Source organism: Aquarana catesbeiana, linkage group LG01, assembly GCF_042186555.1.
Source record: "Aquarana catesbeiana isolate 2022-GZ linkage group LG01, ASM4218655v1, whole genome shotgun sequence".
Lineage (NCBI taxonomy): Eukaryota > Metazoa > Chordata > Amphibia > Anura > Ranidae > Aquarana > Aquarana catesbeiana.
Window position 1 is genome coordinate 748,089,378 of NC_133324.1, and position 22,895 is coordinate 748,112,272.

The window sequence follows — 22,895 nt, forward strand, 5'->3', positions numbered from 1 at the left end:
ATCAGCACAATCGGCTGATGCCGATTAAGTAAAAAAACCAAATATCGGCCGATATATCGGTCGACCTCTACTAAAAAGCAAGGCTTGCTTAATAAATCATGCTCCTTATCACCTTAGCAAAACTCTGCATGATAGCTGTAAAAGAAAGTTAACAAAAATACTTATCTTCTACAAAGCTTTCGCACAGGAGAGGATGACATCACTGTGCAGGAGCACTTCTCGTAAGATCTGGGATCCTCTGCGCTCCCAGGATCTACCAGAAAGAGCATTTTATTACCTCACCTAGGCGGAAGCTGGATGGAAGGTAAATATCATTTCTAATTTTTCAATTTTTTTGGCTATTTTGCAACATTTGTAAGGGGTGGGGTGAACATGATGTAATAAGTGGACCTTGTTTTTTGATGCCAGGCCTGCTTTCAGTGAATGCAGATTCCCCACTAAAGTTGGACTGATCAAGGCTATATTCTGGTATAAAATACAGAAAAAATTGTGTGCTTAGTACAAAAAGAGGTAATGCAGCAACCTATATTCCGTGCAAAAAGGAATTGCAAGAATAATTATTCTAAAAGGTGCGCAAAACCAATACCTCTGTAGTGATCAACACAAAAATGTGTGTGTTACTCTTGTGAATATATCTACTTTTAATAAATCATGTGGTTTTAGCATACTACTATATGGTGCTTTATTCTTTTTCCTACCCATTATTACTTTGAGGTGCTGGCTTTGGATTACCAGTGAAGGCGGTGGTATCCTGAGTGGTGGCCCCCTAAATGGATTATTTCTGCGCTGTTGATCTCTTATCATTTGGAGATCATTACTGTGTGGTAAGGGAACTGGCACACTTGTCTGTGAGGTAGATTGGGATTTTTACACATGGACTTTTCAAGATTTCACGTTTGGACTTTTATTTCTTTCTCTTTGAAGTTTATTTCTTTGTTATGCATAAGTGAATTATATGTTATGGGACTGCTATTTCAAAATGTATTTGATCCACATTGTTCATTATTGTTTAATATGAGTTATTTTATTTTTTGACGCACACGTTTTTGTGTTGATCACAACAGAGATATTGGTTTCGCACACCTTTTAGTCTGAAAATTCAGGTATGCAGCAGCAATGTGACCAGTAAGGAGATTATTGGAGAAATGTCACAGCAAATTAATATTTTTAAGCACACATGTTGGTCTGCTATCGTCAGTCTTAACTGAAATGGATAATTGTATGTATATTTGTGAACCCTGGATATTGAGTCTACTTCCGTAATCTGTTCTCGTGACCATTACTGAAGTTCCTTTCTGCATGAATGAAGTGTTGAAGCAAACCAACAGTTGCTTAAAAGTTCTGCAGTCATAAAATATGCATTCATATAAACATTTGGAGCCTTATTTACTACAAGAGTCATCTATATAAAGGCAAAGCTTGGTTCCAACAATCTTAAAAATCTTAATTGTTATATAAATGAATATGTTTAGCTGGGAATTGTTTTATAGCAAAATGATTCTGAAAGAAAGGCTACTATTTTGTAGAAATAATAAAATAACACGACTTTTCATGAGAGATGGCTTTTATGCTTAGAATTTGAATAACATTGGCTACAACACTGTACTAACAATCTAGCGGTGTGCCTGACTACAGATGTATTCTTTGTTATGGCAACTGGTAGAATGTTCCATCATCTGTAAACATTAACCCTGCCCTCAAGTCACTTTGTATCACTTGTTCTAGCTCTTTGTCAGTTTTTTTTTTTTTTTTTTTACTGGTTCACTATTTATGACAGCAGTTGTGAAAATAAAAAAAAACTCTTCAACTTCTATTGTGTTTAGCCCTTTAACTAGCACTAATAAAATATGTATTGTCCTGTATAAGTTTGTTATGCTAATTATATTTTTTTCCCCTGAAATGTCATGCAGATCTCAATGCTGGGGATATTCTCCAAATGTTTGGAAATATGTTTTTCGTTTTTTGCCAGGAATCTGGCTATGACACAATCTTGCGTGTCCTTGGATCCAATGTCAGAGAATTTTTGCAGGTCAGAAAACAGTTCCTGTTTTGTAAATCACTCATTAACATTGCCAGCAAACAAACATATCAGGAAACTAAATGGAAAGTTCCAAGCTAATTGGCGTTGGTTATAGCAGAGTTTAAGCTCCATATTTATGTTGACCACAGATAGGAAATGAATAGCCAAGCTATCTTATTTCTTAAACATTATGAAAATCGATAGCAGTTCTGAAAAACAAAATGACAGTCAGTGAATCTCAGTTCAGTTAAGAGGTCTCTTGTGTGCTTTTAAGACTTGTATAAATCAAAAAATCAATTATGCTGAAATGCAAGTGCAAATGAATTGAGTGAAATGCAAGTCTTTTTAAAGAACTGTGGTTAGAACGTTTAATGGAATGACATTTGGCAGAACACAATATCCTTAAAGAAGAACAAGCTTTCAAAAATAAAGGGGTTGTAAAGGCTCGTGTTTTTTCACCTTAATGCATCCTATGCATTAAGGTGAAAAAACACCTAGCAGTCGCCGGCCCCCTAGCCCCCCTGTTTTACTTACCTAAGTCCCGAATTTCCATTGGCGCATCCCCACCGTCCCTCTCTCCACAGGTTCCTAACTCTTGACTGGATAGATTGATAGCAGCGCAGCCATTGGCTCCCGCTGCTGTCAATCAAATCCAATGACGTGGGGGGCGGGGCCGAGTCCTGCATTCGGCCTCTATGGACACTGAATGTTGGACTCGGGAGCGCGCCCTCAAGGTAAACCCCTCGGGAGAGCGCTTCTCCAAGGGGGTTATTTAATGTGGGGAGGAGCCACAAGAGCCACCGAGGGACCCCAGAAATGGATGTTCGGGGCCACTCTGTGCAAAACGATCTGCACAGTGGAGGTAAGTATAACATGTTTGTTATTTAAAAAAAAAATAAAAAACGATCCTTTAGTATCACTTTAAACTCCAGGCAAGCAGTTAAATACAGTGGGGCAAAAAAGTATTTAGTCAGCCACCAATTGTGCAAGTTCTCCCACTTAAAAAGATGAGAGAGGCCTGTAATTGTCATCATAGGTATACCTCAACTATGAGAGACAAAATGTGGAAACAAATCAGACAATCACATTGTCTGATTTGGAAAGAATTTATTTGCAAATTATGGTGGAAAATAAGTATTTGGTCAATATCAAAAGTTCATCTCACTACTTTGTTATATATCCTTTGTTGGCAATGACAGAGGTCAAACGTTTTCTGTAAGTCTTCACAAGGTTGTCACACACTGCTGGTATGTTGACCCATTCCTCCATGCAGATCTCCTCTAGAGCAGTGATGTTTTGGGGCTGTCGCTGGGCAACACGGACTTTCAACTCCCTCCAAAGGTTTTCTATTGGGTTGAGATCTGGAGACTGGCTAGGCCACTCCAGGACCTTGAAATGCTTCTTACGAAGCCACTCCTTCATTGCCCGGGCAGTGTGTTTGGAATCATTGTCATGCTGAAAGACCCAGCCATGTTTCATCTTCAATGCCCTTGCTGATGGGAGGAGGTTTGCACTCAAAATCTCTCGATACATGGCTCCATTCATTCTTTCATGTACATGGATCAGTCGTCCTGTTCCCTTTGCAGAGAAACAGCCCCAAAGCATGATGTTGGCACCCCCATGCTTCACAGTAGGTATGGTGTTCTTTGGTTGCAACTCAGCATTCTCTCTCCTCCAAACACGACGAGTTGTGTTTCTACCAAACAGTTCTACTTTGGTTTCATCTGACCATATGACATTCACCCAATCCTCTTCTGGATCATCCAAATGCTCTCTAGCAAACCTCAGACAGGCCCGGATATGTACTGGCTTAAGCAGGGGGACACGTCTGGCACTGCAGGATCTGAGTCCCTGGCGGCGTAGTGTGTTACTGATGGTAGCCTTTGTTACGTTGGTCCCAGCTCTCTGCAGGTCATTCACTAGGTCCCCCCCATGTGGTTCTGGGATTTTTGCTCACTGTTCTTGTGATCATTTTGACCCCATAGGGTGAGATCTTACGTGGAGCCCCAGATCGAGGGAGATTATCAGTGGTCTTGTATGCCTTCCATTTTCTAATTTTTGCCCCGACAATTGATTTCTTCACACCAAGCTGCTTGCCTATTGCAGATTCAGTCTTCCCAGCCTGGTACAGGTCTACAATTTTGTTTCTGGTGTCCTTCGACAGCTCTTTGGTCTTCACCATAGTGGAGTTTGGAGTGTGACTGTTTGAGGTTGTGGACAGGTGCCTTTTATACTGATAACAAGTTCAAATAGGTGCCATTAATACAGGTAATGAGTGGAGGACAGAGGAGCCTCTTAAAGCGGGAGTCCGGCGACCAATTTTTTTTTTTTTTTTAGGTCATTGAGACACTTTGCTAACCCCAAAATAATACTCATTGTTTGGGTGTAATATTTCCACCTCTGTCTGCTTTCATACTGAAGAATAACTTAAAAAATGTGATGCTGGCTGTTTCCATCTTGCTTGTGGGCATGTGAAGCCCACAAGCATTGATTTCCTGGATGCGGTGAATGCTGTTCATTCACAGCTTGTTCACACACATGCTCATTGTTTCCGCACTGAATCTTGGGAAGCCTGACACTAAGCTCCCAGGAGACAGTGCGGCGCCAGGGAAAGGCAATAAACACGCCTACTCCTATGGGAGGAGAGACAGGAAGTGCCACAATAAAGTACAATATAAAGGTAATTACAGCGATAAAAAAAAATTTGTGCGGCATTTGAACATCTATGCAATTAACTGAAGGGGGTAAGATTAAGTTAAAAATTTGAGTGGAACCCCGCTTTAACCACTTCAGCCCCGGAAGGATTTACCCCCTTCCTGACCAGAGCACTTTTTACAGTTTGGCACTGCGTCGCTTTAACTGCTAATTGCGCGGTCATGCAATGCTGTACCCAAACGGAATTTGCGTCCTTTTCTTCCCACAAATAGAGCTTTCTTTTGATGTTATTTGATCACCTCTGCGGCTTTTATTTTTTGTGCTATAAACGGAAAAAGACCGAAAATTTTGAAAAAAAATGACATTTTCTAGTTTTTGTTATAAAAAAATCCAATAAACTCAATTTTAGTCATACATTTAGGCCAAAATGTATTCGGCCACATGTCTTTGGTAAAAAAAATGTCAATAAGTGTATATTTATTGGTTTGCGCAAAAGTTATAGCGTCTACAAACTAGGGTACATTTTCTGTAATTTACACAGCTTTTAGTTTATGACTGCCTATGTCATTTCTTGAGGTGCTAAAATGGCAGGGCAGTACAAACCCCCCCCAAATGACCCCATTTTGGAAAGTAGACACCCCAAGGAAATTGCTAAGAGGCATGTTGAGCCCATTGAATATTATTTTTTTTTGTCCCAAGCGATTGAATAATGACAAAAAAAAAAAATTAGAAAAAGTTGTCACTAAATGATATATTGCTCACACAGGCCATGGGCATATGTGGAATTGCACCCCAAAATACATTCAGCTGCTTCTCCTGAGTACGGGAATACCACATGTGTGGGACTTTTTGGGAGCCTAGCCGCGTACGGTGCCCCGAAAACCAATCACCGCCTTCAGGATTTCTAAGGGCGTAAATTTTTGATTTCACTCCTCACTACCTATCACAGTTTTGAAGGCCATAAAATTCCCAGATGGCACAACCCCCCCCCCCCCCAAATGACCCCATTTTGGAAAGTAGACAGCCCAAGCTATTGGCTGAGAGGCATGTTGAGTCCATGGAATATTTTATATTTTGACACAAGTTGCGGGAAAGTGACACTTTTTTTTTTTTTTTTTGCACAAAGTTGTCACTAAATGATATATTGCTCACACAGGTCATGGGCATATGTGGAATTGCACCCCAAAATACATTTAGCTGCTTCTCCTGAGTATGGGGATACCACATGTGTGGGACTTTTTGGGAGCCTAACCGCGTAGCCCCGAAAACCAATCACCGCCTTCAGGATTTCTAAGGGCGTAAATTTTTGATTTCACTCTTCACTACCTATCACAGTTTCGGAGGCCATGGAATGCCCAGGTGGCACAACACCCCCCCCCCCCCCAAATGACCCCATTTTGGAAAGTAGACACCCCAAGCTATTTGCTGAGAGGCAGCTCTCATTTGTTTTTGAAAATGAAGAAAGACAAGAAAAAAAATTTTTTTTTTCTTTTTTCAATTTTCAAAACTTTGTGACAAAAAGTGAGGTCTGCAAAATACTCACTATACCTCTCAGCAAATAGCTTGGGGTGTCTACTTTCCAAAATAGGGTCATTTGGGGGGGTTTGTGCCACCTGGGCATTCCATGGCCTCCGAAACTGTGATAGGCAGTGAAGAGTGAAATCAAAAATTTACGCCCTTAGAAAGCCTGAAGGCGGTGCTTGGTTTTCGGGGTCCTGTGCGCGGCTAGGTTCCCAAAAAGTCTCACATATGTGGTATCCCCGTACTCAGGAGAAGCAACAGAATGTATTTTGGGGTGTAATTTCACATATTCCCATGGCATGTGTGAGCAATATATCATTTAGTGACAACTTTGTGCGAAAAAAAAAACAAAAATTGTCTTTTTCCCGCAACTTGTGTCACAATATAAAATATTCCATGGACTCGACATGCCTCTCAGCAAATAGCTTGGGGTGTCTACTTTCCAAAATGGGGTCATTTGGGGGGTTTTGAACTGTCCTGGCATTTTATGCACAACATTTAGAAGCTTATGTCACACATTACCCACTCTTCTAACCACTTGAAGACAAAGCCCTTTCTGACACTTTTTGTTTACATGAAAATTTTTTTTTTTTTTGCAAGAAAATTACTTTGAACCCCCAAACATTATATATTTTTTTAAAGTAAATGCCCTACAGATTAAAATGGTGGGTGTTTCATTTTTTTTTTCACACAGTATTTGCGCATCGATTTTTTAAACGCATTTTTTGGGGAAAAAACACACTTTTTAAAATTTTAATGCACTAAAACACACTATATTGCCCAAATGTTTGATGAAATAAAAAAGATGATCTTAGGCCGAGTACATGGATACCAAACATGACATGCTTTAAAATTGCGCACAAACGTGCAGTGGCAACAAAATAAATACATTTTTAAAAGCCTTTAAAAGCCTTTACAGGTTACCACTTTAGATTTACAGAGGAGGTCTACTGCTAAAATTACTACCCTCGGTCTGACCTTCGCGGTGATACCTCACATGCATGGTGCAATTGCTGTTTACATTTGACGCCAGATCGACGCTTGCGTTCGCCTTAGCATGAGAGCAGGGGGGGACAGGGGTGTTTTGTTTTTTTTTTTTTGTTTTTTTTTTCCTTTATTATTTTTTTGCTTTTTTATCTTATTTTTAAACTGTTCCTTTCATTTTATTTTTTTTTTTAAATCATTTTTATTGTTATCCCAGGGAATGTAAATATTCCCTATGATAGCAATAGGTAGTGAATGGTACTCTTTTTTGAAAAAAAATGGGGTTTATTAGATCTCTCCTCTGCCCACAAAGCATCTGACCACACCAAGATCGGTGTGATAAAATGCTTTCCCAATTTCCCAATGGCGCTGTTTACATCCGGCGAATCTAAGTCATGAAATGCTCGTAGCTTCCAGTTTCTTAGGCCATAGAGATGTTTGGAGCCATTCTGGTCTCTGATCAGCTCTATGGTCAGCTGGCTGAATCACCGGCTGCATTCTCAGGTTCCCTGTTGAGACAGGAAAGCCAGAGAAAAACACGGAAGACGGTGGGGGGGGCATTCCCTCCCACTGCTTGTAAAAGCAGTCTAGAGGCTAATTAGCCGCTAGGATTGCTTTTACATGAAAGCCGACCACTGGCTGAAAAGAATGATACCAAGATGATACATAAACCTGCAGGCATCATTCTGGTATAACCACTCAAAGTCGTGAATTGCGTACCTGAAGACAAAAAAATGGTTAACAATAAAACACAGTAAACAGTAAAGTATAAAAAATTACATACCTGAAAAGTAAACGTGATAAAACATAATAACAATAAAACATTAAAAAGTAAAAAAGAGCAGAACAATAGAGAGAGAATAGAGAGAGAGAGAACAATAAAACGACAACTATTTTTTTAACTTTATATTTTTTTTGTGTCTTTTTTTTTTTACACTTTTTTTTTGTAACTGTAACTTTTATAACTGTAACCGGTTCCAGGTTCGGGTCTCTCAAAATGCGATTGTATCTTGGGAGACCCTGTGAAAGTGTGCCTAGTCTGTGCAATGCTGTACCCTACGCTAATACTCAACTAGTGAATGGTAGCGTTCAAAACATTCACCAATGCAAAGACCAGGATTGTCAGGACAGGAGGGACAATAATAGCGGGTGTCACGCCTATATCCGCGCTTGCTGTAGACATGACATCTTTTTTGGGGGGTTCGTTGGGTAGGGGTACTCGGGAGGACATAAAGAAAATGCCTCTCATGCAGCCGACTGCATTTGGTTGGGGATGTGAATGGGGGAAGTACGGGCGCTGCAGAAGTGGTGGGTTCCCAATTAGGATTGGCGAATGCAGCAGGAAGGGCACTATGGGCACGACGGGCCTGTGTTTGTCTTCTTCTTGGTGGCAGCGGGACACTACTTGTGCTTGCCACCTCACCAGCTTGAACTGCACTTATGGGACTCGCCACGTCACCAAGTGTTACTGCAGTGCTGGTTTGACTACGACCGGGGTGTACTAGGCCGCTGGCGCTTGCCAGTTCACCAAAATGCTACCAAAAACTGTTAGCGATCGCAGGGATCAGGCCTGACTCTGCGAACGCTGCAGTTTTGTGTTTAGTGTTTTGTAAGCGACAGTGATCGATCGATACTGCACTTGGGTGGGCTGGGCTGGGCGGAGGGGCAAAACGCAGGTGCTAGCAGGTATCTGGACTGATCCCGCTAACACTGCGTTTTTGGGAACCCTAAACTGCTAGGGACGCTAGTATAGATCTGATCGGATCAGATATTGATCTGTTCAGATACTATACCACTAAGGGAGGCGTATACTGCGTGCGTGGGTGTTAGTGGTACTGGCGCTAATCTGACGCTGCCTGGGGCGACGCATATCACCGCCGGGCGATCAGGGGGCTAAACCTTTATTCGGTAATAAACGGCGGGTGCCCTGACACTATAAAAAATAAACGAACTAACCAGCGTCACCCGTAACAGTTATACGGTGATCAGTGGTGAAAGGGTTAACTAGGGGGCAATCAAGGGGTTAAAACATTTATTAGGCAGTATATGGGGGTCCCTGACGCTATAAAAAGCTGACGGCGAACCTATATATTTACCTCCCTAACTAGCGTCACCAGTGACACTAATACAGCGATCAGAAAAATGATCGCTTAGCAACACTGGCGATGGGGGGTGATCAAAGGGTTAAAACTTTATTAGGGGGGGTTAGGGGGGTACCCTAGACCTAAAGGGGGCTAATAATAACTGTCCTACCACACTAACTGTCACAAACTGACACCATGCAGTAATCAGAAAAAAAAAAAAAACTGCTTGGTGTCAGTGTGACGGGGGGGGGGGGGGGGCGGTGGTGTAGTGAGTGTGTAGTGTTTGTGCACTCACATTCCAGTCTCTGCTCGGAGCCGGAACGGAAAATACCGAGCCGAGGAAAGATGACATCATTTCCTTTGCTGCTGTTTAGCATACAGCAGCAGAGGAATGATCTGATTGGCTGGGAGCGATCGCGAGGGGGGGGGGCAACGAATGGATGGTCTCCCCCTCACGTCTGATCACTCCCAGACACTAGCTGACCGCCTCGGGCACCGGGGGGGGTCCGATAGGACCCCCCACCCGCCGTAGGCAGATCACGTACAGGTATGTGATTCTGCCTGCCCGTGCCATTCTGCCGCAATATATCTGCATGAGGCGGACGGCAAGTGGTTAAAGAAGATACAGGTCTGTGAGAGCCAGAAATCTTGCTTGTTTGTAGGTGACCAAATACTTATTTTCCACCATAATTTGCAAATAAATTCTTTCAAAAATCAGACAATGTGATTGTCTGGATTTGTTTTCACATTTTGTCTCTCATAGTTGAGGTATACCTATGATGACGATTACAGGCCTTGCTCATCTTTTTAAGTGGGAGAACTTGCATAATTGGTGGTTGACTGAATACTTTTTTGCCCCAATGTACATGAACAAAATATACATATGGGGACCGTTTACCTGGCCAAGGAATTGTATTTTTGCCCATTCAGTTCTGAGATTTACACAGCTTTTTCCATGCAGCACAGTCCCGTCTAACAAAGCTGGAAACCTGATTTTTCTCTGCAGTTCAGTAACCCTTCAAGGTCTTATCCCTCCCCCAACCCCATGACTAGCCAGTAAAAGGAGAAGCAGCAGACTGATGAGCTTATCTCTCTGCTACTCTGCAGTGCACCCTTCTCTTGTCAAAATATTCCTTGTAAACACATTTGCATGCAGCATACCTGTTTGGCTTCCAGGCCTGCCCCCCCCCAAGGGACTAATACCAGGTCAAATTCAGATGCTTAACCTCCCTGGCGGTATTCCCGAGTCTGGCTCGGGTTGGATTTTTTATACCAAAAGCGGTATCCCCGAGCCAGACTCGGGCTTGCATCGCAGGATCCAGGAAGAGCATACTTACCTTGTCCCCTGGTTCCTGCGATGTCTCCCCGCTGTGATCGGCGAGCCGCTGTGTCTCGCTCGATTCACAGTGCCGAGCTCCGTTCCCTGCGAGCGTTGCGACGCACGGGGACAGAGTTCGGCGGTAAATTCAAAAGTGAAACACACAGTATAGATACAGCATACTGTAATCTTACAGATTACAGTACTGTATCAAATAATTACACATCCCCTTTGTCCCTAGTGGTCTGCCCAGTGTCCTGCATGCAGTTTTATATATATAAAACTGTTCTTTCTGCCAGGAAACTGGAGATTGTCCATAGCAACCAAAACTGTCTCTTTACATCAAAAGTGGTTTTAGAGCAGCTAGAAAAAAGCGATAATAAATTAGAATCACTTGCAGAATTGAGCGATAGTGATTTGTGGGGAGATCCGTCATCAAACACTAAAAGTAACGAAAGCTAAAATTCTGCAACTGAGCAAATTTCAGTGTTTTTGATTTGATTACATTATTATATATTTTTTATTATTATTATATTATTATTTGTTATAATTATTTATAGTTATTTATTATATTATAATTTTTTATTTCGTTTTTCAAACTTTATCATACCCGGGATGTCTACTAGACTCTTGTTTGGACAGATTTAAGTGAACTATTCCTAAGAATTACAGGCCTACAATATAAAACGCCAAATTTCTGTGCAAAATAATTGTACCGCTTTCAGCACCTAAAATCAGAAATAATCATACCGCCAGGGAGGTTAAACTGCTTGTAGTTTTAAAAAAAAGGAACAATTTGTTCATGAATACAGAGGTGCTTTAATTTGTATCTGCTTCTAATTCCCCTTAAAAATAATTTATTTTTTTGAGGGACACAGGAATTGAATAATTCTTGGACATTTGGTTTATACAGGTGCCATTAGGAGGTTTGAACACTAGTATATATTTCTAATAATAGCTTTGGAGGTCATTCCCAGACCCCCGCTGGATTGCAGATTGCAAGGTTAGCCTGGAATGTGACCTTTTGGCACTGAGCTCTGCATTTTGGCACTCTTCTTACCCATGTAAGCGGAGTCCAGAGGTCCAGAGTTGTGGCACAGCCTCTGGTGTTACCCAGTCTCTGAAGACTTAGGCCTCATGCACTCTGGACATTTTTGCAGCTGCTGTTTTTGGCTTCGGACATTTTTTTTCTGCAGCCATTAAACTCTCCAGCATGTTATCCTATATGTTCATGCACACATAGGCTGTTATCAGCAGTTTTTGACAGGGGTGTTTTCTGACTGGAAAAAATCTCAGAACTAGTGGGTTTTGAGATGAGTTTTTCAGCTGTAAAAACGCTCTAACTCTGAAATAAGCTTAAAAACGCTGAAAGAACGCGGCATTTGTGGGAGTATAATTTTGTTTAAAAAAAAGCTAGAAAACGCTTCTGCAAAAACGCTGAAAAACAGCTACAGCTTTCTACACCTAACATTACTGTTTTTTTATAACGTCCAGTTTGCATGAGACCTTACTCTGTGATTAAGCCTGTCAATGGGGCTAAGTTTTTGTGGAACCTGACTTTTGGGCAATAAACACAGCATTGTGGCACATTTCAGACCTGTGTGTACTGTGTCAGCCAGTCACAATTTCTGTCTCTCTGAGTGAGTCTCTGATTGTGGTTAATATATCCTGATATGGTATAGGCAATGGCCTCTTCTACTGACATTTCTCAGTGCTTCATGTTCTGTATGTACAGTACTGCACTTTTCAGCTCTAGAGCCATGGCGCAGCCTTTCAGGATGACCTATTCTCTAACAACTTATTAATGAGTGTGGCAGTTTGGGCTGTGGTAAAAGCATTTAACTAACAGTTTTGACATTGGGTGCCATTTTACATTTTTAACTGAGCTGAGGAAACTGACGTCATCCACTAGATGTAGTATTGTGTGTAGGCTCCCCTCCTGCCTTTTAGCCTAAGGGGAAGCACCTTTCTGCTGCTACTGCTGCTGCTGCTGCTTTTAAGTGTATCATGGATCATGCAGCCTCATCAGTACCAACTGCTTTTGGGCCTAGTTCTTACCAGTAAGCAGTACCACATGTTTTTGAAAAGATGCTCAGAGGACATTTCCACTGCAGTATATTACCTTGTCCCTAATTGAGCAGTCTGCTTGCAGATGTTCTAATCATGCTCCAGTGCCTCCCATAGCTAAGACTATGTCTGACTTTACTGGGCCTTTATTTCCCAGAGTGCCTAAAGCCCCTGACTCCAATGAGACTTTATTTGAGCAGGTTCCATATAACTAAGATATGAAATCTGTTGTTTCCAATCTGATTATTGCAGTACATTTTGCTATGCATCTAGGGCAGGGGTCTCAAACTCAAATTACCTGAGTTTTCATATCCCATGGGGGCTGCATACAAACATTTAAGCTTCAAAAAGAACATTAAACTAGTATGTATAGTGGTAGTTACTGTTTGCTACCAGTCACTTGCTTGGCAGTGTTTGCCCTGCAGCGTCCAGCAGCCAGCTCACACAAGCTGTGGGTCCTGCTGGGAGCTGGCCGTGGACCTGTGGGTCCTGCTGGCCACTGACTTATGGGTCCTGCTGGTCTGCAGGACCCCACAAGTCAGTGTCCAGCAGGACCCCACAGGTCAGCGTCCAGCAGGACCCCACAGGTTCGCAGCCAGCTCCTAGCAGGATCCGCCTGTGGATCCTGCTGGCCATGGCCTATGGGTCCTGCTGGCCTGTAGGCCATGGCCTGCAAGACCCGCAGGTCACATAGGCCATGGACAGAGGCCAGCAGGACCCCATAGGTCAGCGTCCAGCAGGACCCCACAGGTCAGCGTCCAGCAGGACCCCACAGGTTCGCAGCCAGCTCCTAGCAGGATCCGCCTGTGGATCCTACTGGCCATGGCCTGTGGGTCCTGCTGGCCTGTAGGCCATGGCCAGCAGGACCCGCAGGTCACATAGGCCAGAGGCCAGCAGGACCCCACAGGTCAGCAGCCAGCAGGACCCCATGGGTTAGCGTCCAGCAGGAACCAACAGGTTCTCAGCCAGCTCCTAGCAGGATCCACAGGCCATGGGCACTTGGGCAGCTCCCAGTGTTGAGGGCTATTTTGAGGTTACTGGATGGGCACTGGGGCAGGGTAAATGAGGTATATAAGGGGGGATAGATGGAATGATCATGTGAGGGTCAGTTGGGGGTGTCAGGGACTCTCACCGTGACCTCAGCGATGGGCCAATGGCAGCTGCCAGCTCGGGCTCAGCAGGACAGGTCCTCCTTCTTGCACGCCGAGCCAGTGAGTCAGACTCAGCCACAACGGTGTCCAAGAAGATCCCACTGGGAGTTGTAGTTTGGCTGTAGTCAGTGGCCTCACTAGGGTTGGTGTCACCTGGTGTGGTAAACGTGGTGGCACAGCACCATACAGGCAGCTCATGGTCATGGGGCGCATCCCAAACCAGCCCCTGTAAATGATAGTATAAGGTGGTATAGTGGCAGATTAGAGTAGTATAGGGTGGTATAGTGGCAAGTTGGGGTGGTTTAGGGCGGTATAGGGCATGTTGGGGTGGCACAGGGTAGGTTGGGGAGGCACAGGGCAGGTTGGGGTGGCACAGTGTAGGTTGGGGTGGCACAGGGCAGGTTGGGGTGGCACAGTGTAGGTTGGGGTGGCACAGGGTAGGTTGGGGTGGTACAGGGCAGGTTTGGGTGGCACAGGATAGGTTGGGGTGGTACAGAGCAGGTTGGGGTGGAACAGGGTAGGTTGGGGTAGTACAGGGCAGGTTGGGGTGGAACAGGGTAGGTTGGGGTAGTACAGGGCAGGCTGGGGTGGCACAGGTTAGGTTGGGATTGCACAGGGCAGGCCGGGGTGGCACAGGGCAGGTTGGGGTGGTACAGGGCATCTTAGAACTCTATGTAGTGACAGTGTGCAGAGTAACTTACATAGCATGCCTCATGTCTGCAGATGAAGACCCAGGCGGGTGGGCGGGGCTGCTGTGTCTGTCCGCGCCTCTATCTGCTTCAGCTGCGGCATCATCCACAGTGAAGGAGTCTGTGGGAGGAGTGGAGGAGGCAGCCATACCCACAGCCCCTCCCGCACCCCCATAGCAATGCCAATGGCTGTATTTAGGCTGGCTGCGCCCGTTGCTCTCCAGACTCCACCCGCCGGGTACAGGGAGCTTGAGCGCACAGCCATGGACCACAACTCCCAGAAGCAACAGTGGCGGACGTCATGTGATGTCACCGATGTCAGCTAGCCCGACTTTCTCTGAGTAAACCAGAAAGAGAAAAAAAACCATCGTAAGCAGGCGGCCGTTGCTTACCAGGAATGTATCAGTCCTGCGGGCCAATTGTAACCGCTCTGCGGGCCGGTACTTTGAGACCCCTGATCTAGGGCATCCGCCTATTGTACCAGATATAGAGCTTGTGCTTCTGCAAAGACCCTCCCCATATACTCAGTACTTTAATCATTCTTCTATGAGAACTGGAAACATCCCTGCAACCTCCCCACATGCAAGCATGGCTTGCTCCTGATAGCTGGATGAAGCATTTACCCTTTGACCCTTGTTAAATTTCCCTTCCTTCTGTGGACTGTTCTGTTCTGCACCCAGTGGACATGCCACCACACAGATTGATGGCATCTTTGCCTTTAGGCATTTCATAGATAGACAGTTGAACTTCCTATTTAGGTCTCAGTTTGCCTTAACTGGAACAGCTCTTCTGTTGGTAGTAACTTTTATTTGTGAAACCATATCACAATGAATCATATGCTTTTAAAGGGACTCTTCCAACATAAGTTAAAACCTTTGTGTTTTGGAACTCGTGGATCAAATGTCTGAGGCACTGCACTTCAATTGTTATGACCTCTTAGATGGATCTTAGTTTGTCTCTCGCATGGAAGTGATGTCTGTCCATGTGTATAGTATGCCTTGGCCTCTTGCTTAGGATATGGAGGATACTTTTTAAGAATGCCTAATAGTAATCACTTACAGTTTGAGGAAAGGTGTCTCTTCGGTCATGCATTGGTTAGTGGCTTTCCTGATTCTGTTGCTCCTCACACAGAAGCAGCCTACCTCCAGACAGAAGATTTGTAGATGGGATAGAAGAGCCCCAATTTTCATCCACTACACTAGTAATTCCTCGTAGGTGATCAGAGTCTGACTACCACACGAACTAAAACCATAAACATTCTGTTTGAAGGTACACCCCCACTTGTACCAGATTATTGTCTCCTGATCTTGTTGGATCAAATAGATATTTTTTCTTCCCCTCAGTTTCAATGCTCTTGTCTCGGCCTGCAGCTCCTAATCTAGACCCTATGATCAGGCATATGCTTCAATTGTTTTTCCTTGATTTTCTGTATACCAATGTACATAATTTTGGATGTAGGTACACCACACCATAAGACTTTAGGCCTCCTATGTTGCTTGGGCCTATTTTGGAGTATTCTACCCCATTCCTTCTACCACTCATTTTTTATAAAGAAAAGTCTATTAACATCTAGTACAATTGCACTCCTTGTGGTATTTACCTCTCCTCGGACCTGTTTCTCTCATAAGGGACTTTTCAGCCTAGAAGGTTAACAAAAATTGCTGCAGTTTATTCTGAATTTGGAACTGATTTATTTAGCTTCCCTGAGATTTCAGGACTCTTCTTACAGTACTGACTATTGTGTCCACCTTTTGTGCTCATTTTCTTTTTAGTTTCCTTATTGTGGAATACCTAATATATCACTGAGAGAATTCAGTGTTCTAGATTCTGGCAGTTATCGTTATACAAAGTGTCATCTCCTCTCTGCTGTTTAAGTATAGCACAAACTATACAATTTACCCCCTTTATAAACAGGTAAAAATACATGAGAAATCCATTCATGTTCTCTCTTTTTATGCTGTTCTTCATTATTCACCTTCAACACTTTTTAGCATAAGTAGGCAGACAACAGTCACTTACAAGTGAAGTACTTAATTTCTTCCAGAGATGAGGGTATTGCACTCTCAATTAAAGTGCAACAAAAGTCAGAATTAAAACAGACTAACTGACCTACACATAGATTCCCTATGAGCTGGGAGAGCTGTCGGTTCCAAAGAAACAGACCCAAAAGTAAGAAAAATTAAGGGAGTGGGGGAGTTGTTGTACCACCTGTTTTCTGTATAATGGATAATTGGTTGTCCTCCACATTATTGTTGGGGTCCATTTTTTCAGGTAGCAGTTTCTCTTTAGTAGTTCTAACTGTCCTGCTCTGGAACAACAGATCGATTCTCGGTTCTTTTCCTTGGTCATAACAATTCCAAAGTCCCTTTCTCCCTTTCATCTAGCCTTTGTTTAGGTATTGTTTCCTTCAGATGCTCTTATAGTATGATTCCACATCTGTTGGATCTCTCAGTAGCTGTTACCCACCATTCATTGGCTTGCTTTTGGACATCTCAGATCTCCAAGAATTACTATATTTCTGTGTCCCTCAATGAATGATAAAATAAGATTTTTGTACTTTCAGTAAAATCCATTTAAAGACACCGGGGTTAACATTTTTTTCAGATTGCCTGTTTCTAGACCTCCTAAAGCAGGAGTATAATGACGCAAATGTCCTAGAATTACTATATTCATGTGACCCTCAATGGCCTTCAAGAAAAAAAGAGTTTACAGGAAGTATTAAAAAATCCTATCTTCCCAAGAAATGTAAAAAAAATTGGAGAACTGTGCCTTTCTGGTAGATCTAGCACTATGTGAAACTTTAAAAAATGTATATCACTTTGATTCTGGGTATCAGTACTGACTATACTTTTCCCCTGCCTAAATCAGTGTGGTGTCTTGAAGAAATACAGTTTTACCAATAGTATGGTAAAAATAGTATTATCTTCCTAAAAAAAAGTTATTTCTTTGTAATTACTTCCATTTTAAATAAAAAAAAATATTGGTTTGTTTATAATTCAAGAATAGTGCGCATAATCAAGGGCATAAGCTCCATTGGCCAACTGTGCATCTGCACTTAAAGTTTCTGCTAGTCCCTTGGCAAAGTCCAACATATACCCTTTGATGCTGCCAGTGAAATCCACATAATGCAGTTTTATGTAATGGCATGGCAACAATGCATCACTGCTCCTGAATTCACAGCAGAGTTGCTGCTCTCATATAGGCTGTGCCTGCTTGCACTACTGAAGGCTGAAAAAATAAATTTGCAGGGGGCTGGCTATAAGCATTGTTGCTGTTGACTCAGAAGCCTGTAGCTTTTCACAAGATCTGGCCACACCTAATCTTGCCCACTGCTTTCTGGATTGACAGCACTGCCTCTTTTGCTGAAACCCTCCCACTGTGAGCTGCAATGAAAACACATAGGGGTTGATTTACTAAAGGCAAACCCACTGTGCACTACAAATGCACTGCAAGTGCACTTGGAAGTGCAGTCACTGTAGTTTTGAGGGGAAGATATGAAATGAGGGTAAGTTTGCTGATTTCTATCACCCAATCATGTGCAAGCAAAATACTGTTTTTTTATATTCCTTGCATGTCCCCCCTCAAATTTACAGCGACTGCACTTCCAAGTGTACTTGTAGTGCACAGTGGATATGCCTTTAGTAAATAAACCCCATTGCGGCACAAAAAGCATACTTTGATTCCTTCTAAAGGATATACATATACAGCAATAAATGTTAGTGTTCTTCATTTTATGATGATCATTTTTACTTAAAGCAGTTCCACCCAAAAATGGAACTTCTGCTGTCCTGATTCCTTCCCCCTCCGGGGTCACATTTGGCACCTTTCCGCAGCAGGAACCACTCAGAACGCGCCACGTGACTCACGCATGCGCAGTAGGGAACCAGGCTGTGATGCCGCAAAGCTTCACGTCCTGATTCCTTTACTTAAGATGCCGAAGCCGAGGGACGGGTCAGCTTCGGGTGAGGACATCGCGGGCGCCCTGGACAGGTAAGTGTCCTTATTTTAAAAGTCAGCAGTTGCAGTATTTGTAGCTGCTGACTTTTATTTTATTTTTTTTCAGGTGGAACTCCGCTTTAAGCATTAATAATAGTAAAAAGTAAATACCCAATATGGATGTTCTCTAGGTCCCCTCTCTGTAGTAACAAATAACATGTGTCTCCCACAACCCCATCATAAACAAAAGGCCTGTTGTTTACAATGTTTGACAGCATATAGTCTCCATAGAATGATGGCATTTGTTGGTTAATATACAATACCAAGTGTCACCTGGTAGAAATTGAGAGCTGTAGGAAGAGTTCCCCGTTTAGTTAACACTTTGAGGGGCTCACAAGTGGGAATTCCAATTTCATTAGAAAATCCCTTTAGGTTGGGTATCTGTGGAATAAAAAGACTCACCAATGTTTACTTTTCTATTTACAGAACTTAGATGCTCTGCATGATCATCTTGGTACCATTTATCCAGGTATGCGTGCTCCATCATTTAGGTGCACTGATGCAGAGAAAGGAAAAGGCCTTATTTTGCATTACTACTCAGAAAGAGAAGGACTGCAGGACATTGTTATTGGCATTATTAAAACAGTTGCACAGCAGATCCATGGAACTGAAATAGTTATGAAGGTAAGTGCTTGAAGCCCCTGTGTAATTTCTTAGTTAGTTCATTCTTCTCATGCTCTGCAAAACTGTTTGTTAAAATCCTTGCAATGTACATAGATCACCCAGAGGGCAGTTACCTTTTTAATACCACAATAGGTGTGTTTGAGCTAATGATTGCTAGTCTTGCATGTTCACTAGTAAAGCTTCCATTATAAGCATAAAATGGTCCCTTAATAATACCTAAACCATGAAACCCCACTCTGTAATATAGAATTGCATGTGGGTACAGTCATGCTTTTTTATTGTACCACAGTAGGAAAATATATTTGGCTCAAGCCACATCCGAAACACAGAGTACAAAAAGCTGCAGGACCAGATATGCCAGAACCCGCCTATCTAACTGGAGTTTAAAGGCTCAGCATGGGAGTTATCAAATTCATAAAAAAAAAATCTTTATTGTACAAAATACATAAAAACAGAGGCATAAAAGCCTAAAATAGTTCCACAAATCAATGTTGAAAATTACACTCTACTAAGGTAACAGAAGACCCTAAACATGTAGATATCAAGACATATATCAGCACTTGTGAAAAAGTATGCTTCCGGTAACCCAATCTGCCAGGTCAACGTTTCGCCAATAACACGGCTTCTTCAGGACCCAATATGGCAAAGTAAAGCAACACTAGATATATTATACAGAGAATACAGTGTAGCATTTAACCACAATAGACATATTATTTCTTTAACCCATAAACATGCTTACAGTATTGCAGTGGATCATGCAAACCTCAGTAGAGTGTAATTTGCAAAAATTATTTGTGGATTAATTTTAGTCTTTTATGCCTCTGTTTTTTGTATTTTGTACAATAAAGGTTATTTTTTATAAATTTGACGTCTCTCATGCTGAGCCTTTAAAGTCCAGTTAGATAGGTGGATTCCAGCATATCTGGTCCTGCAGCTTTTTGTATTTTATCGTACCACATTATTCTCAATAGAAGAACAAACTGATTTGCAATTTTTTATGAATCTTACTCACTTGATATTTGTCACTTGACTTAGGATCCTTATGCTGTCCTTAGCTATGTTGCTGATTTGTAGATAATTACATAGATCAGGTAAGCCAGCCCTCACATATTCAGAGGAATTAAAGAATACTCCCCTTTTTCCAGCAAGTCCACTATAGGCCTCTTCATATTATATCCATCTTAGAGCTCAACTTTTAAAGATAACTCTCATAATCTGGTATAAAAACGAATGCTAGCAAAGTGTAGCTTTCAGACTTTGGTAAAAAAAAATAATGGGTGTTGATTGGTGGCTGTTAGGGATGGGCCGAACGGACCCCTGTTCAGTTTGCACCAGAACTTCCAAAGTCAATGGGACCAGAACATCAAAAGTGCCCATGTTGAAGGCTTATATGCAAGTTATTGGGCATACAATGGTTATAGGGATCTGGGTCCTGCCCTGGGGACATGTGTCAATAAAAAAAAAAGTTTGTGAAAATGTCATTTTTAACCACATGCCGATCGGGCCATAGCCGAAAGATGGCTACATCGCGGTCGGCTTATTCTGGGAGGGCGTCGATTGACGTCCTCACAGAATCGTGCCCCCCTGAGGTGTGCACCTGTGAATATCCGTGACCATCGGGTCCTCCGGACCCAGAGCGTCACGGAACAGGGTAAAGGGCCAATGACAGCGGCCCTTTACCACGTGATCACTCCATCCAATGACGGAGCGTTCACTTGTCAACAAAGCGGAGCTTGTCCGGTACAGCTCCTCCCCTCTTCTCGCACAGATCGGTACAGAGGAGAGGAGGGAGCTGGTTGCAGCAGCACTGTGGGCTGTTTCTGGAGTGCCCACAGTGTGAAATTGTGTCACTGATACATGCACTGTCATGGCTCACCATCTTTGCGGCCTCCTCAAATGGTGACAATACAGTACATGCATCCTTAATGATCAGCCATTGGCGTGGGGAAAAAAAGCCAAGGAGGCCTGAGCCTGTCGTTGTGCTGTGTTCACACAGGTCCTTGTTGATGGCCCTCTGCTGTATGTACAGCTGCTGCAGCATTGACAAAGTCGAGTTCCACCTGGTGGGCATGTCACAAAACAGGCGGTTTACGTGGATTTCCTGCTAAATTTCACCCAAATGAGCACTGGCTGTGTATAACCGCCTGAAATGGCTACAGACTCTTGTGGCCAGCTTGAGCACATCTTGCAACCCTGGGTATATATTTAGGAAACGCTGCACCACAAAATTGAGGACATGTGCCAGGCATGGAACATGTGTCAACTTTCCCTGTCTAAGGACGGACAGGGGGTTTGAGCCATTATCGCACACTACCATTCTTGGCTCCAGCTGGCATGGTGTGAACCACCTCTGGGCCTGTCCCTGCAGAGCTGCAAGAATCTCTGCTCCGGTGTGGTTCCTGTCCCCTAAACACACCAGCTGAAGCACTGCATATCACCTTTTAGCCTGACTCTGGGAATAGCCCTTTGAACGCTTAGGGGGTACCTGATGTTCATAGGACAATTCTGCAGAGGAGGGCATGGAGGTGGCTGAGGAGGAGGAGGGGGTAGAGCTCACAGGTCTAGCATCATCACCACCAGCGGTATGGAGATGTGGGGGCACAACAAGCTGTAGCGTAAGGCCCTATCCTGCATACTTTTGAATTGCAAGCAGCATTACCCAGTGTGCTGTGAACAAAATATCTCTTCCCTGTCCATGCATACAAAACTATATGGCATTAAACCGGCAGGAACGCACACAGAATTATATGGCGTTAAACTGGCAGTAATGCACACAAAACTATATGGCATTAAACTGTCAGTAACGCACACAAAACTATATGGTGTTTGGAATAATCGATATAATAATTAATATTACATCTGTGTATTAATTTGTCTAGTCCCTGTAATTAGTTTAATTAAACTATGAGCACATGTTATTGTTAATATCACAATATTACCAGGTTAGCTATGAAACCAAACACACGGTGCTGCTAGTAAAGCAATATCTTATTTATTTCCCAAGGAATTAGGAAACCCACGTAAAACTATTAAAAGGGTATTACAATGTTACATTGTACAATCTTACAATCAGAACACAATATACTAAACAGCATACCTCTACAACATATAACAACAATCAAACAAGTAATACAAGAATATACTTATCACATCCTTGGTTGGTCAGTCTCAAGATGTTGAAAAGCGAGAGCTCAATGCTGCATGCAGTTTAGGCTGAAGCCAGCACCCAGAGCAAGGCCTTAAGATGGCCGAGCCACATGAGGCTTGCACAGACCAACATCAGCAGAGAGAGCAAGGGGCAGAGAGAAAGAACTGCCTGTGTGTGTGCTCTTTTCATTCAAACATACACTCCTCCTCGTAGCCACCTCATTTGCCTTCCATCCAATAGAAATCGCCAAGAGGTAATCCTTTAAATGTCTGCCCATTCTTCAGGAAACATGCTGTATTGTCCACTAGGGTCAGCGTCTCTATTAGTCCTGTGTCAAATCTCAATAGACATCTTGGCAGCAGTGGTCTCTTTGAAGCTTGTAATCACACATGTCACAGCAGGTGGGCTTGAGCCAAGCCATTGTTCTTCTGATCACAAAGCTTTGATGTGTTTCATTCCTACCTGGCTGTGTCAACCAGGAAGTGAAATACCAGAAGTAAGATATTAAACCATGTCGCTATGCAACATAAACCGCTTTGCACCTAAATGGCACATACCACCCTTCTTCAGACACGGCTCCTATTGAACAGTCCATAACTGTTTTCTCCCCAACATGTGTTTCTAAGCCAGTACCTATA

General features: G+C 43.0%; 1 protein-coding gene across 2 annotated transcripts in view; it reads left to right on the forward strand.

Moving 5' to 3' along the window:
* The window catches only part of GUCY1B1 (guanylate cyclase 1 soluble subunit beta 1), a 142,322-nt gene that overhangs the window by 61,929 nt on the left and 57,498 nt on the right, over positions 1–22,895 (forward strand). The window contains exons 4-5 of one of the 2 annotated variants that reach the window (XM_073605629.1): positions 1,911–2,029; positions 18,912–19,109. In XM_073605629.1, coding sequence (XP_073461730.1) covers positions 1,911–2,029; positions 18,912–19,109 — 317 coding nt within the window. The remainder of the gene's footprint in view (positions 1–1,910; positions 2,030–18,911; positions 19,110–22,895) is intronic. The other variant, XM_073605637.1, reaches the window with a different exon arrangement.